Here is a 16,788-nt window from a genome sequence, read left to right on the forward strand (position 1 = left end):
CGGCACGTTTCCCAGCACACGGTGGCCGTGCTCCCAGCAGAGCGCTAACATCTCGCTGGGATGGCTCCGACTTCACACCTCCCAGGCTGACAATGACAATCCCACCACCACCTGCAGGTTTCTGCAAGGATTTCATGGTTTTCCTCAATGCCCAGAGGTGACTTCCCCTACTTGTTAGATGGCACTGAAAGCTGCCTTGGACAGTGACTGAACAGGCACATGGATTTCAATCGCATGCCTGCGCCTGGGGTCATGCTGGTACCATTCCCTCCATTGCTCTGTGTCTTAGGCCTGGTTTTCCTCAACTGTTTCAGTAAACATTGAATATTTATGCCAGAAATTCTGCGTAGAAGTATAAAAGATTCAAGGCTAAAAAGAAGAGAGCATCTTGTTACAGGGAGGGAGCCTTTAGAAATAAACAGATGTTTAACAGGGCATTACTGTAGGATTTAAGACTGATAAACATCAAAGTGAAGGCTGCAGAATAAAAAAATGAAAACAAAACAAAACTGGAAGCATTTATTGTAATTGCATCCTCCCTTAAATGTTTTTAAGAAGTCCAATGGGAATACATTTCCTTATCTGCTCGTAAAGTTCATTTCCATCAGCATATCTGGTCAGTTCTAGAGCAATGATGTGAATTAATGAGAACTGGAATATGCAGAAGAGAAAAACAACAGGAAAATTCCAGTCCTGCACAAACATACAGCCCTAACCCACAGTTAGGAGAAGACAGTGAGAAGAGAAAGCTGTCAGACACCAGCTGAAGGAGACCCAATGTCATTTCCCTAAACTGCACTAAATTCAGCAGCAGCTCCTAGGCAAGCTGAGAGGTACATCAAAGGCAAACATTGCTGCAGCACCAGCTTCCCACCCATTTCATCCACTGCGTACTTACATACCACTGCTGGTGAGGAAGTCCTGAGCAGGTAGGACTCCCTACCTCTCTAAACTCCTGAAGCGAGGAAATCACCTGCCAGGCAGAGTGAAGTTTTGCCTTGGTACTTAAAACGCAGACGCAGACCCAAGTATGCCTTGAGAGGAGGCTCTGCAAAATCCCAGATGCATGAACATGTTGGTTTTCCTGGGAAAACAATGGGAGAGCAGGAATTGAGGAATTGCAGCAGATCCCATTCAGATGCCAGCGCATCACGGCACCTGGATCCAGCACCACGCTCTTACACGAATCCTGCTATTACCCAGAACTCAAAACTGGTGAAAACAAAATGAACTTGCTACTTTCTTTTTTATAAGTCAAAGGAATTAAATGTCCATACCATCAAGTAGCTGATGTAGCAGAATGTTTAGGTTATATATGACCACTTCTGCAGGAAAACATACAGAGAAGGACAAACTATTCTAGGGTTCTTGTTACCAAGATTTCTTCCTATGTAAAAGATTTCATATTTTAGTTAATGGTAATAAGTACAATTAAAAGTGTGGTTATTTTTGCCTTACGGTAGCTGCAGCTTTAATTTGCATAATACAGTTTTGATGATGTTTTTACAGTTTTTTTGTTATTGTGATACTTGTTTCATTAGACACTATCTCATATGCACTGTCAAGTTCAGTAAAATGCTCTCCCTTACATTTCAGGTGTCTGAGAGAAAGCGCCTGGTGAGATAGAACAGTTGGGCTCATGCCTCATATTTAAGCACTTCAGATACCTCAACTCCACTGCATTTCACTGTATGTCTAATTTTTCCTATTTAGTAGTAACTGTTCTAACCAAAATTATTTCATAACCATTACACACAGCTATAATAGCAAATAAGTGAGAAATGAATCTAGTAAAAAATATTTAAAATGGATTTTCTCTTCTTTTTGATACTTTATTCTAGAAGCAGGAGGTTGGACTCCATGATTTCTAGAGGTCCCTTCTTACACCTGCAATTCTGTGATTCTAAAAAGTGATATAAGGTGACTGAATGGTTATCGTACCCAGATGTCCAGGAGCTTCCTTATAATATTTGTTTCAAATTAAGGGTGGAATCCAACTGGTCCTGAAGTAGAACAAAAATCATTGTGAGCAACAAGTGCATGTTTACATTGTGCATTTAATAATATTCGAGTTTTTATTCAAGTTCTACCTTTTGCAGTAAGCCAATTATGGGAATAATTTCATTTAATTTAAATAACAGAAAAATGAGGAATGAATTTCTTGCCTTCTAGTCTGTAAGGAAATGTTTGACAATCTAGCCTACAACAGAATGAAGATGCCTGATTTCTGGCACGGTTATAACCTACATCCTTCTCCTCCCCTGCCATGAGCTTCTTCATACTCTTGTAACTCCTTCTCAGAAATGGTCTGGTTCCCCTTCATTGCCATTTGGTCCACCCCCGTAACAGGCTCAAATCCCATCCTGTCCTAACTATCTCTTCTGGGTTGCTGGCCAGGCAAGGGATGACACAGTGTAGATGGTCCAGAGCTATCAGTGCGCTGACTAATGACTAAGCACATGCTGACTGGCTAATTAAAGGCTGCCAAAAAGGATGGGTAATGGTTGGGCTCTGCTTGCCTTCTCCTCAGGGAGGGCATTAGTAATCTTCTTTTCCTCTACACAGTCACTGTTTTTCCATAAAACTCACAGTAACACAGCGTCTTCAAAACCTCTGTCTCAGCCATTTTTGGGTTTGGATATTTTTTTCTATTTTCTTTAGGTTTTCCAACCAGTATGAAAACTACTGGGGCAAAGCAGAAAGCCAAAAGGCAGCTGACAGTTAGATAAATGTGTGACTTTTCTCCTTTGAAAGAGACACATGTTGCTTGATTTTGGGGGCCTGAGTCATGATCTTTGAATAGCCAGGGTTGGGAATACTGTTCACTATTGGCAGGCACAGCGGGTAGAATGACACAAATCCCAAAGATAATATTAAAACGCCATAAAGTTCAGTAAGATGTGCATTTCATTTTTAACTCTTTGGTTTTGCTGATGGTAACGTGCTGCTTATTTTTAAATCATTTTTGTAAAATAATTTTTTTGGGAAACACTTCTATCTGGTTACTTTCCTTTCACTTATTATTTACTTTTGTCACCTTCATCTGTAGTCAGCATTATCCTTCAATGCCACAATGAAAGTCATAAAGAAAAACCATTTCTGTATGGCAGTGTTAAAGACAGTGAGTGCTTCAGTACCTCCTAATCAAATGCTATGCCTTAAGCTCTCTCCAAATTCTTGCAGTCTCATAGAAAAGAAACAGCAACAAGAAAAGATGAAAACAAAGTTATTCTACTAACAACCTACAGGTATTCAGAGAATGTGCATCACCATGGTGGCTGAGAGAAAGCTCTGCCCTTGCTCAAAGCTCGCTGGCATTTTCAGGCATGACAAATAAAGGATTTACATCCTGCAGTCATGAACAAATGCATTATTGACGGAAAAAGAGTGGCTTTTTTTTTCTTCCACAATTGTTACACAACACTGACAGAAAATCATGCATTAGTTCACAACAAGCCACAGTCAGTGGAAGACCTTGAAGGAGGAGGAGGCCAGGTCTCGCAAGCAGCTGCACAGCACAAAGAAGAGACATGCTGGTAGAGGCCTTTCTCACCGGCCACTTCTGTCGTCCCTTCTCAAACATGATGAGTGGCTCCCAGCCAGTCTGCCAGAGCATTTAATGATTCTGATTTTAACGACTGCGTCAGTGTTCCTACCTGTTTATTGATGGATCATCATTCCCTTTGGAACTGAATCTACTGTGAAACTTGGCACTATTATTAAGGTTTCCACTTGGGGGTAGATTCCCTTTTATACTCAGCTTTTTAGTCATTCTGATTGATATAAAATAGCTTTATTATGATATGCATCGTTATAATACATTAAAAAGAACACTACGACCCAAAACAAATTAAGAACCAACCAAAACCTTATAAATAGTCTGGAACTGGGTTAGCGATTTTCAAGATTCTTTATGTGAATCATCCTATCCACCATTCATAAAGATGTTTTTCCAGCACCTGTAGTGTACTGGCCTCTTAAAAGTGCAAGAATACTCAGAGTCTGTTTAAAACAGTATGCTGTGAACATGGCATTGCAAACTCAGATCTCTCCTAGCTTGTAGTTCCAGTGAACCATGAGCCCCTTTATGTTTCCATACACTGACAGCACTGACAGGAGCATCTTGCATCAAAATAAATGCTCAGGATATAAGCTGTCAAAATGCTTGCTCTACACATGGATCTGGCTGAAATGAGAACATCAAAGTTAGACCCTAAAGCTGCAACCTGGAACATGTGAGCACAACACATTTATTGCTTGCATCAACTTTACACGATGGAAAGACAATCAATTTAAATCGAATACTCAAGATTTATGAGCTGAATATTAGGCTCAGTTCTGTGCCATGCAGTGAATTTCTGTGCCCTGGAAAGGTAATGTAAATAACACAAATGACTAGGCAGAAAAAGAGCTCTTGGATTGTTCTATCAAGTAGTATTCTTCCTATATGAACGTACGCAAACAAATGCCCATATTTGCCACGCTTTCAGGTATGGAAAAGAAACAAATAAAAAAAAAAGTGAAAAACTGACAGCATGGTCCCAATTCAGATAGGCAAACTGTGACATTTTGCATGAAATTCTGGGATTTGTGTTTGCTCTAACATATAGATCCCCAATTCCCCAAATGAAAATGAATTACTGTTGTTTTTTTTTGCTAGCAGCATGTCTAGTCTCATCTACATTAATGTAAGATTTTACAAGCCATGACCTGTAATTATACAATGCTGTCTAGGTGTGTCTTATGCAGTAAGCATATTAAAATCATAACTATAAAAATATAACTGGGATATAGAAAACTTACATGCTTGAATAGAAAGCCAAACACACTATCACCTCAGTTGGCATAACACAGAGGGACCCTGAACTGAAGTAAAATAGGAAATGAAAAATGAAGATTTACTGACAGAAGGAATTTAAACAGTTTATGTCATTTACAAATTTCAGTAACAATGGAAAAAGCAAGCTGGACTATTTCTGTGTAATATTAGAGTTGAGTAGCTCATGATATTCCTTAAAAATACCTTTGTTACTGAAGGTCTCTCAGTATCTAACTTGCTGCCCAGGATTTTGCTGACAAGGCAAACTTTCTTTACTTACTCAGTGTCTACACACTTCAGTTATTAATTTTGATATTAAAGGGTCATATAGTTAGCCCTTACTTTTACTCATACGTGTACAAAATCTTTATTCCTGCTTATCTAGTACCTATCAGAAACACCTACTACAGTTGACTGAAATTTGAACTGCTTAATACAATTAAACTGTTGCACAGCGCAGATTCCTAACGTTTGCAGTGTATGATTATGTATTTTTTCCCTCTTTTTTTTTTTTTTTTTTAAAGAAATCCCTCAGAATTTTACTTTAGATAGCACAAACTTTCAGTCAAAAAAGCGACAGAATCCTAAAGCAACTCTAAAGAAAGCTCTGCCTCAATTCATAGTGCAGCTATGTGTTCAGTGTATATTTAAGAATGATAGTGCTGTCTTCCAGCACTGCTGCCCATAGTACTTGGAAACATATCCTTTCAGTATGTGAAGACGTATCCTCTATGAAGCCACCAGATAAATCAGTTCACCCTTGGCTGTAACTAAACGCTGTCTAGTGACTTGTGATCGACAGGGCTTTAACCTCTGACAGCTAGATTCATTGTTGGGACAACAACCAATCGTCGGTTTTGACGACATGAGCCTAATCAAAGTTGGAGTATAAAAGCCCCCTTGGCATATATAAGGCACACCAGTGTGGCAAGCTGTCTCTCAGACTGCATTTGCTTTCACGGATCTGTTCAGAACTGAAAGAAAAAGGGAAAGAGGAACAGGGGGGGGAAAAAAAAAAAAAAAAAAAAAAAAAAAAGGAAAAAGCTGCAGTGACTGTAAGATCATGCAAAAGCTAGCAGTCTATGTTTATATTTACCTGTTCATGCAGATTTCAGTTGATCCGGTGGCTCTTGATGGCAGTAGTCAGCCCACAGAGAACGCTGAAAAAGACGGACTGTGCAATGCTTGTACGTGGAGACAGAATACTAAATCCTCCAGAATAGAAGCCATAAAAATTCAAATCCTCAGCAAACTGCGCCTGGAACAAGCACCTAACATTAGCAGGGACGTTATTAAACAACTTATACCCAAAGCTCCTCCACTGCAGGAACTGATTGATCAGTATGACGTCCAGAGAGACGACAGTAGCGATGGCTCTTTGGAAGACGATGACTATCATGCCACAACCGAAACGATTATCACAATGCCTACGGAGTGTAAGTAATAACCCTGCTGCTTTCGTCTCGCTCCGCTCCTCCGAGAGTTGTCTCCGTGCTGTAGAGCCACACAGCTCCTTCTCAGGCTCTCCCAACAGGCTGCTGGCTGGAGTCTGCCGGAGGGAGGGAGGAGAGTGTATTTCTAAAGAATTGGAGTCAGGTTCAAATGACCGTGTTGCGAGCCTTTGTTTTACTGTTCATTTTTTCGGCTCCTTGTAATGTGTGCCCTGTAGCACACTTAGGATTTGCCTAAGTGTGTTTAGAAAGCAAAAGGACATCTGCAGTTGGCTCTGTTACGCGCAGCATTCAGGAAGTTCCCTATCGCAGATAGAAAGTGCAAGTGCAGCTAATAAGATAACTGTATTTTCTGCATGACATTCCACCTGCTACTGTGTTTAAAAGCCATAGAAGTGAGTAGAAATACAGCTTAGAGTAGGAGACCTACCTAATTACAGCATGTTATAGCAAGTGTAAGCATAGAGTTAAATTCTTGCTTCTTTGCTGATCCCACAGGCTAGCACCACCCACCTCCGAGTTAAAACTGTATATTTAAAGCAAATCTATGTGTAACAGATTTAAATGTTAAGATGTTCACGTTATAGTTATCAGCTCCAGTAGTGGTGCAAAGGAAGAATGAAGGCATTTACTGAATGAGCAGATTCTAAGTTATCTTCTGAGTGCTAAACATCTGCTACGGCTCCTATCAAGTATCTTTTGCACAGCTAATACTATAGTATCTTATGTTCTTCATCAGCTGAAGTATTTGGCTATGGCAGCTGTTTTTTAAAATAACACTTAAGAATATGATGTCAAAAAGGAAAAAAGATGTCAGGACATATAAGGCAGGTTAGCAGTTACAGATATCATTACCATACGTATACTAGAATAATATCAGCTCCTGTAGCCAGCTAAAATGGACAAAAGATTAACTTTGTCTGAAACCTTTTTTAACTCTGATAAGATGCATACCTAACAGCAATACATTATTGCAGCCCTATCGCAAACTGTCAGCAGTTTTATTCTAGCCTATTATGTACAAAATTTCAAAACTATTTTAATTAAACCTCTATATAGTCACAATGACTGGGGAGAAGTCATTATGCTTTATTGCTCTATTTTCTTCTTTTTATAAAAAGCATTTGAACTACAATACATACGCTAAAGAAGCGGTTATCTTAAGTGATCTGATTTATGAGTGTCAAAGATCTGTATCATTTAAGATCTGTTTTATCCTGGCATGGAGATAAGCTATCATGACTAGGTAGGACAGCTGCATTATAGGCTACAGGAATGAAGCACTGCACATGACTTTCCTTTAATAATGTTGAAATGAAAACAAATATTCAGATTAGCACTTTTAATTTTCTTTCCACTCAGAAAAGAAAATGAAGTGTTAAGGGTAGTTTGCACACAGTCGCCCCTCTTTGCACAGTACACAGCACCCTAAGGTTATTTAGTAATCTAAAACTTCCCACAGGTGACAGAAACATTGAGTCAGCTCATGCTAAGCTGCTGCTGCTTTATGAAGGTCCTCAGACGAGCAGCAGAAGTGGGCTTGCAGTAGTCACCATGAAGTTGCATTGGCTGTGCCCTGTCCTCTGACAAATTTAGTCTGGGAAAGAGACTTTTCTGCAGCCGCATGGGTCAGCCCACAGTGCTGGTGTGATGGTCAGATCCTTGAGGACCACAGGAGTCCCTTAGCTTTTCTTCTCTTGCCTACCATTCCTGAATTTCTGCCTGTGCACATCGCTCAACTCTGCATACCTACAAGTGCAATGGATCAGCTACAGTTACTTAGAAAACTGTTAGCCAAACCTTCTCCTAGCCTGCTTACAAAACAACCATCAATTCCTTGTCACATTATGTTACTTATAGGTGACAGTATAATGATTATATTTGCTGTAGGATGTAAAGTGCAGAAATTGAATGATATTGCATCCACTTTGTTACCAGTACTGTTTATATAATATTGTAAGACATCCTACATGATCTGGAAAAAAATTGGGTTGATATATGCATATTTCTTTTTGTTCCCTGTTCAGTAATTTGTTCTTTCCATTCATTTATAGCTGATTTTCTTGTACAAATGGAGGGAAAACCAAAATGTTGCTTCTTTAAGTTTAGCTCTAAAATACAATATAACAAAGTAGTAAAGGCACAATTATGGATATACTTGAGGCAAGTCCAAAAACCTACAACGGTGTTTGTGCAGATCCTGAGACTCATTAAACCCATGAAAGATGGTACAAGATATACTGGAATTCGATCTTTGAAACTTGACATGAACCCAGGCACTGGTATCTGGCAGAGCATTGATGTGAAGACAGTGCTGCAAAATTGGCTCAAACAGCCTGAATCCAATTTAGGCATCGAAATAAAAGCTTTTGATGAGAATGGACGAGATCTTGCTGTAACATTCCCAGGACCAGGTGAAGATGGACTGGTAAGTTTACTAAAAAAGCCTCATTTACATATCTTAGTGCTGGTTGTTTTTTTTTTATCATTGGAAAGCGATTGGTTGTCTTTTAAGGATAAAAATGGAAATACTGTTCAAGGAATGGATGATAAAGGTTCTATATACCCAATTCTTTCACTCTTTGCTCTCAATACCAAAATCACTTGGACATTCCTGTGCCTCCATTTTCCTGTTTGAAAAATTAAGATGAATTGAAATACCTCAGGGTCATGTTGTAAGGCACTGATTGGAAAATGTTTTGGCACTTACAAATGGATGGTACTATCAAAGTTACACTATTTCCAAACTTGAGAGCAAATACTGCATAATGTGAAGACTTTTTGCATAAAAGAAGCTAAAAGCAATTCAACTCTTTCTGTGGTAAGAAATCTGCTGTAGATGGTGTTGAAAAGATTTTTCATTCAACACATAAGAGAATTTCTCCCTATTCTGTATGCATGTTTTCCATTAATGACAATGAAAATTATCTATGTTTACAAACCCTGAGTTGTGCATCTTTTAGTGACAGAATGAATAATTCCTCCTACTAGGAATGTTTGAGTACATAAATTCTGCTCGATGCAATAAATGCATCATAATTATGAGCAAGCATAAAATAACTTGTGGTTTTTTTTTTCTGCAAGGTGAACATAATAAATCTAAAGCATACCAGTTTAACTACAGCATTTTCCTTGTTGCTTCCCCAAGTTGCTAATCTTTTACAACCACAGCTGAACTTGCTGAAACAATCAAGAAATTTCTGCTTTTGAATTAAGTACTAGGAGCATAATTTTGTTTTTACTGCTACACAATAGATCATTCTGTTTATGTAGCTATGAGATGTTTAACTTCACAGCAGTGTAATGCAGTGAAAAGAATCAAGGGGAAAAGCACATCTTAATTGTAGATCCATCAGAGATCTGAGTCTTCCGTAGTTGGAAGAGGCCACTGAGATATCAATAATGGCCATGCCACCTCCACCCATTCAAGTATCCAACAAGGTGCTTTCACATATGTGGATAAGCCAAGGCTTTTCCATAGCTATCATCATCTGTAAAAACAAACTGAATCAAGAGCAATACAAGAATAGATGCTCTGCAGTCCACAGCAGAGGAAATGTATTTCCTCATTCCTCCATCTCCTCTCCAGCCGCTCTCTGTAGCGGGATGCCCCTCTCCATCACGCCTCTCTCCAAATTGGTTACTTTTGGAAAATGCTTTTCCAGCAGCTGAACAATGTACTGACCTAAAGGTGTGTGTCTTGAAAGGAACCAACTTGAGCAGCAGTTAGCTGGGCAGTTATTTACTCCTGAGGCAACTGCCTGGTCAGTGGCAAACAGGCATACTGCTGAAATTGACATGGGGCAGAAGAAACTTTGGGAACTTCTTCAAACTTATGATTACAAAGGTTAACATTTATTTCTATTCTCAGTTAAGGACTGCGCAAAGACACCTTCAGTAGGAAGCACGTGGCTCAGAGATCTGCCCAAAGTGCTCTCCTGGCCACAAGGCTCTCTCAGCAGTCAAAATATCACTTGTCCCTCCAAAGTCATTGCAGCATATCCAGCCCTCTGAGTAAAAGCTGTGAAGTGGAAATAACCTGCCTAGCAGGTTATTAATATTTTTCTACTACCACTCCAATCACTCCACCCAACCATAATTAGCGAGATTTCCTGTCCTCCTGGGTCTGGAGGAGAGGCCTTCGCTGATATCCAGAAAAATCACATACAGTAATGTTTGAATGGATGAAATTTCAGATGGACTCACAAAAGGAATCCAGCACAGGTTGGATCCTGCCCTTTAAATGTGTGGGGGTTTTTTTTGTGTTTGTTTGTTTGGAGTTGTCTCCTTTTTAGAGTTCTTCTATAGAGAAGAAAGAAAGAAAGAAAAGCTATTATTGTAGCAGCAAGGAAAACAACAGCTAAAGTAGGAGCCCAAGATCCTCATAATCTCTGAAGCTTTCTCTTAGCAGTTAATAAGAAACAACAATAACGGTGATTTCAGGAAGAGATAGGCAGAAATTAACACTCTTTGTGGAGAAGCAGCAGGGAAATGCTGGTCTTCAGAGTGAAGAAGAGAAACAATCCCTGAGCAGGGAACAAATGTATCAGCCTTGGGTGAGGAAAAAGTTCTCAGAAGGGTAGAAGTTCAAAAACGTTTGCAAATGTTATTTGAGAGTATAAATTCGATACGTTTGTGTCAGAAATATCCATCTGCATGTTCTTACTCAAATTACATACGCCTACCTTGTTAATACTTCCGATTCCTTTTCCTCTTCTCTCAGAACCCATTTTTAGAGGTCAGAGTTACAGACACACCAAAACGGTCCCGCAGGGATTTCGGCCTTGACTGTGACGAGCACTCAACGGAATCTCGATGTTGCCGCTACCCACTGACAGTGGATTTTGAAGCTTTTGGATGGGACTGGATTATAGCACCTAAAAGATACAAAGCCAATTACTGCTCTGGAGAATGCGAATTTGTATTTCTACAGAAATACCCACACACGCATCTGGTACACCAAGCAAATCCAAGAGGCTCAGCAGGCCCTTGCTGCACACCCACCAAGATGTCCCCTATAAACATGCTGTATTTCAATGGAAAAGAACAAATAATATATGGAAAGATACCAGCCATGGTTGTAGATCGTTGCGGGTGCTCATGAGACCATCGTGAGATCCACCGCTTCATAAATTGTGGAAGCCACCAAAAAAGCTATATCCCCTCATCCATCTTTTAAACTGTGAAATTACGTACGCTAGGCGTTGCCAACATCCTTATACTGTACAATCATACAGACCACCCATAGCACAACACGAGCTGCAGAATGTGAACTAAAAGACGATAGAATTACCTAAGGGCTGGCTCTGAAACCACGGACAAAGAAGCTACAATCAAAATCATCGGATTTAACAAATGAGTTTCTTACACTGTGAGGGAATCAATATTCAGTCATTCAGACACAAATTTATATGTAGTTTTCAACATATGTTGGTAATCAAAAGTAAGCTCCTTCTTATCCGAGGACAGAAGGAGCAGGCTACTAAATCAACTTCTTCACAGCTTCACTTAATATTGTATTTACAGCAAAATATATACTGGTAACATATACACCACTACACAATACCACCAGAATCATCCTTGAACACTTGAATATATAGTGCAGAGTTGTGATAAGATGAAATTCCACGTAAATGGACAAATCCTGAAGTTAGGGATGGTATATTGTATTTAGCGTGTTTCCATTCCTTTTTTTCATTAGTATGTTAGTAATCAATGGCAATGGTGCTACGTAAGCAGGCTGAGTAAATAGAAAGGTAGTTATCTAAGTGAAAGAATTTGGAGTAATAATGAATTTGCCCTATCCTCAGGTACACTATTCAACATTCGCAAGAAAAAGGTATTTTTTAAAGGAAGGTGAATAGTTTTCTAAATGTAGTAAAACGAAAGGCAGCACAGAAGTCTAACGTTCAAACCATAATCCCATATTGTAATCTGCCTTTGCAACATTACCATTTGCACTATGATAAGCCAATGCAAATAGTTGGTTGCTACAGACATTGTTAAAAAACCACTTTGATATAACTGACTTGTGTAATATGTATGCATCAATATTTTGTAAATAAATGTTTATTTTTTAATCACTGTTGGTATATGTTCATTACAAAAAAAAGAGTGATGTTAATCTGTACTTTAGTTTAATAAACAAAAACCAGTATTCTCTTCATAACATAATTTCCTGGTTTTTAACAGTAATATGAAGGAACAATGCAACAAAGTAAGCCATATGCAGGGAATTAGACCACATTTTGTATTTTTTTTTTTTATACTAGCATGAGCCATCTGTGGAGAAATGTTGGCTGTTGACATGTTTACAAGATTCCTTTAGGTTTCTCTGGTCATTTTGATCCACACCCCATTTTCCATATGTTCAATGTTATATCCATAAGAAATAACACCACAGAAGACTGCTGCTAAGTGCCTATTATTACATTGTAAATTTTGCAGCAAACTTATCTTCATTTGGGTAAACATAGTAAACAGATTTTCACCCAAATTCTGTATTTTCCCCTTGGGATAAAACATTGTTGATTGAAATTAAAATGTTTTCATATTAACGAAATACATTTTTCGCTACATTGAAGAAATCGATTTCGAACTTTTCTTTGTGCGAAGCCATTGTAGAATTGCAACAATAATGGATTTTCCCCTCTGAGGTATTTTTTTTTTTGCACAGGTGGTAAATATTTTTTAAAAGGCAAACAGTCTTGCTACAAAGAAATACAAGGATGAAATTTTAAGTTTGAGCGATACACTTGAAACTTAAAGAATGAGCAGATTTTTGAGCATTTCTTTTCAACTATGAAGAGTTGTGCTAAAGTTGTGCTCAAGCATCACACAGAGGTTCACCTTCTAATATAGTTCATCTCAGCAGACCTCTGGAGCCCTTACATACACCATCAGCTTAGTTTCCCACAAGACACAGAGTAAAAGCAGCCTCAAGCGAGCCCACCAGCAGTGTGCAGGACTGCGAGCCCTCAGGCACACTGAAAGCCTGCTACACTGCTCAGAGCTTTCCATAGCACAGCACACAGCTGTTAGCTGAGCTTGTTCATAAGGCAGCAGCTGCAGAGGTGGTGGCACGCTGGAGCTGATGGCAAAGAAGACATGGTCAGTCTGCACTGCAGTGCTGATATGGCACCTGCGTGCTGACTTCTAGTCACAGTAGCTAAACTGAAGCGAATGCAAAGGCAGTTACCTCACATAAAGACATCCTTGGCTGTACCCTGCTGGTCCAGCCCCTGCCATCGCTGCCCTCCTGCCTGCTCCTCAGCCTCAGCTCGTGCTGAAAACCGTGCTCTGGTGGGAAATGCTTCCAATACGCTTAAACGGAGCTCACAGGAAGCTTAACTGCTGGCAAAGGAGCCATCACCACCAGGCACGTGTAAGCTGCAGCTTTTCACAGAGGTACTGGTTTGCTAGCTATGGGCAGATTTCAACGCTCAACATAGAACTGCTCAAGGCCAGTCACATTCACAGTTTTAGGTCTATTTTCCAGTTCCATAGAGTCTAGGTTCATTCTTCTGTGGTAGTTGGCTGGTGGTTTTATTTTCCTTCCCCACTTTTTTTTTTTTTTTTTTAAATCAGAGATTACCAAATTGTCTCATTCTTGGATGCAAAGGAGTTCTTTTGGCCAAATGCCTTAAAAGAAGGCCTGAGACTTGGACAGTCCAATCCAGGCGGTTACATCTTTTAAAGATACAGCAAGACAAAACATGGTGTTATAAAATGAAGTTCCCAACAAACTCAATAGCCAAATGATCCCAAGTCCACTTAAATATTTAGTGAAAAAAAATTAAAAGTTAGGAAACAGTAGGTAGATAGAAGGCACTAACTAGAAACATTATTTATATTACTTCAGCAAAGCAGTCACCAAGAACCTCATTCTAATGATCCAAGCTAGATGGCATATTAACTTCATCCCAAGAACAATGCTTAAAGCAGCAGCATCTCTGCATATCACTGCTATCTGTGCACTGATGCAATAAAACACACAGCAAAGATGTGCTCATCAAACCACTCAGCTGCCCCTGTGAGCGGTCTGACCATAATGCTCCCTTGAATTGTGTTTTGTATCAATGAAATTGGATGTTCACAAGCTCTGGAAATGCTAAAGCTCCAGTTCTCTCTCCTGCTTAGCAAAGAAAAGCCCTGACAATATTCAAAGACCAGTTTATTAATTTGTATAGGCATGAAATACTGCTCCGCTCACGCTTCGCTGTTTATATAAAACAAGAACTTATAGTGCCATCATCTCCTGAAGCAAACTTGTGCAAAGAGCAATAGAAAAGGGCAGGCATACAGTTTGTTCAGCATTAAGCAGCTATGAAGCAAAATTGCAGTGAATATTCTACAGCCTATTGTTTGGTACACCAGAAGTACCGACAACGAGAAGTCTGGAAGCCATCTGTAGGTCAGCTGGAAAAGATAGGCAACGAGCTTTGCAGCACTTTGGGTGTAAATCTGTCTGACGTTCATCAGCCTTGGCTGCTAAAGCTCATTTTGAAGCTACAGGTGAGACTTCATTTTCTTCTGAAGTGGACATGATTCATCTGGCGTGTGTTTTCAAGATGGTACAGCTTCCAGGGAAAATAAACCAGCTCAGTGCCTATAAGTCAACCTGTAACACATCAGTTTGTAACCTAAAGGCCATCTCTTGCCACACTCTCTAAATCCAATTATGTATGCAAACAGGTCCTGCACAGAAATATCTTCCACTGAAAGTCAAAGACCAAAGTTCATTTCCAACCTGTTGCTTTTCTACTATGTATGTATCATTCTGCACTAAGCCACTAGAAGCAAAGGTAATCCCTCCGAGCACTGAAAGGATTCAGCCAAGATGAATCCTAGCTGAGAAAAGGCAATGAGAGGTGAGCTGATTTGATCTGGGGGCTTTTCCAGCAGAAATATCGTCACTTTTTTTTCCCCCCCCTTCACCAGTTTCTCACCTGAGAGAAAACAAACGACAGTTGTAGCTGAGCAACGATATTACGGAGATCGCACTGCAAATCCCGACGCTACGGAGCGCTCTGAAGTAACGCTCACCTTCAGACAGCACACACAACAGCACACAGGGCACAGGCTCCCTCGGCGCTGCAGCACGCGCACCTTTGAATGAGAGGCTTATCTCACTTTTGGCCAAGCGTGGAGCCTCTCTCCCGCCAGCACATTCGTCACCATTTTTCATGTCGTTATCCGTCAAGTTCGGCCCCGCTGACATATGAACCAGGCAGACCGAACACCTGGCTGTCACGCATTATAGCATCAGGTTGCAGCGCGGCGCCAGGTGGTCCCACGTCAGGCAGATGCCTGCGGGCTGAGGTCAGCTGCCTACTGTATGCCGTGGGCCGGCCGCGCTGACACGTGGGCAGTGCAGCGAGGTGCTGGGGAAAAAGCCTTCTGCTTGGCTGTGCCTGGCACCTACCGTGGTAGGCAGGAGCTCCACCTCGCCCATCGCTTTCTGGCGTGTTGCTCACATGTCACTGCTGGAACAGCGTCTGAAATGCCCTTCCTGCTTGGAGTGCTTGGGAAACATGACGCTCTAAAAATTTCTCCAACTCAAACCCTGTATGTTATCTCCTCCTTATGAGTTTCTAGAGTCTTCCGCACTTGTGATCATTTATATATAGGAACATTTAGGAGGAGAGCATTGATTTTTATGCTGCTGCCTATAAGTCAGCACAGCAAAACCTATGTACTGGCTTGTGGACACACCCTCACTCAGAATCAGAGTATCAGTCTGTGGGTACCAGGATTCACAGCCAGCCTGTCAGTCACCAGAAAGGTGCAGAAGAACCCAGCATTCCAGCAACCACCTCTGTACGGCCGGGGCATCCACTAGCAAGGTGACACCAACCAACACTAGCAGAACCTGCTCTTTTGTATGACAGCTTATTTCATTTTTCCCATACCTTACCAGAACTGGAAATACTATCAAAGCATCCTTGCAGATGTATCTTCTCATTTCTATAAGGATCTCACCCCTCTGGTTCATACCACTGCCACAACTCTCCTTGTCAACCAGTCCTGATGTAGATCCAAGCTGAACGACAATCTCTTTTGAGCTTATCATCACCTTAGGTTTGCTCATTTCTGTCAAAAATATTATCTGCTAGCAACTTTTCATGATTTTTTTTAAGACTCCTTCATTCATGAAAAAAAAAAAAAAAAAAAAAATCACAGTAAGATTTTCTAAAGCCAACCAAATAAAAGCAAAGACAAAACCTGAACGTGCACAAAAAGTCTCAGGTTCCAGGGAAAGGAAAGTAGCCCCAAAAGCCCTTATTTTTACTGCTTTATTATCGCTAAATAAATAAGTAAATAAAATTTGAATGGATTCAATTCCTACTTTTCTTTAAAAACAGCTGTCTGAGGAATATAGAACTAAAAATAAAAAGGGAAAAAGGTCTTTTACTGAAAAATATATTAACTATTAGTGAAAAAGACCTGTATTAATGATTTTTCTTACGCATTCTTTCAGCATACATTATTTGCAATAGGGAACAACATTCTTCTTGG

General features: G+C 40.1%; 1 protein-coding gene across 1 annotated transcript; it reads left to right on the forward strand.

Annotated features, from left to right (window-relative positions):
- Positions 1–5,728: 5,728 nt before the first annotated feature.
- MSTN (myostatin) lies at positions 5,729–12,350 on the forward strand. The gene is made up of 3 exons (XM_052676029.1): positions 5,729–6,255; positions 8,325–8,698; positions 10,994–12,350. The coding sequence occupies exons 1-3, from the start codon at positions 5,883–5,885 to the stop codon at positions 11,372–11,374; spliced, it is 1,128 nt and encodes a 375-aa protein (XP_052531989.1). The 5' UTR covers positions 5,729–5,882; the 3' UTR covers positions 11,375–12,350.
- The last annotated feature ends 4,438 nt before the right edge of the window (positions 12,351–16,788 follow it).

Source organism: Tympanuchus pallidicinctus, unplaced genomic scaffold (genome assembly GCF_026119805.1).
Source record: "Tympanuchus pallidicinctus isolate F22 unplaced genomic scaffold, pur_lepc_1.0 scaffold15, whole genome shotgun sequence".
Lineage (NCBI taxonomy): Eukaryota > Metazoa > Chordata > Aves > Galliformes > Phasianidae > Tympanuchus > Tympanuchus pallidicinctus.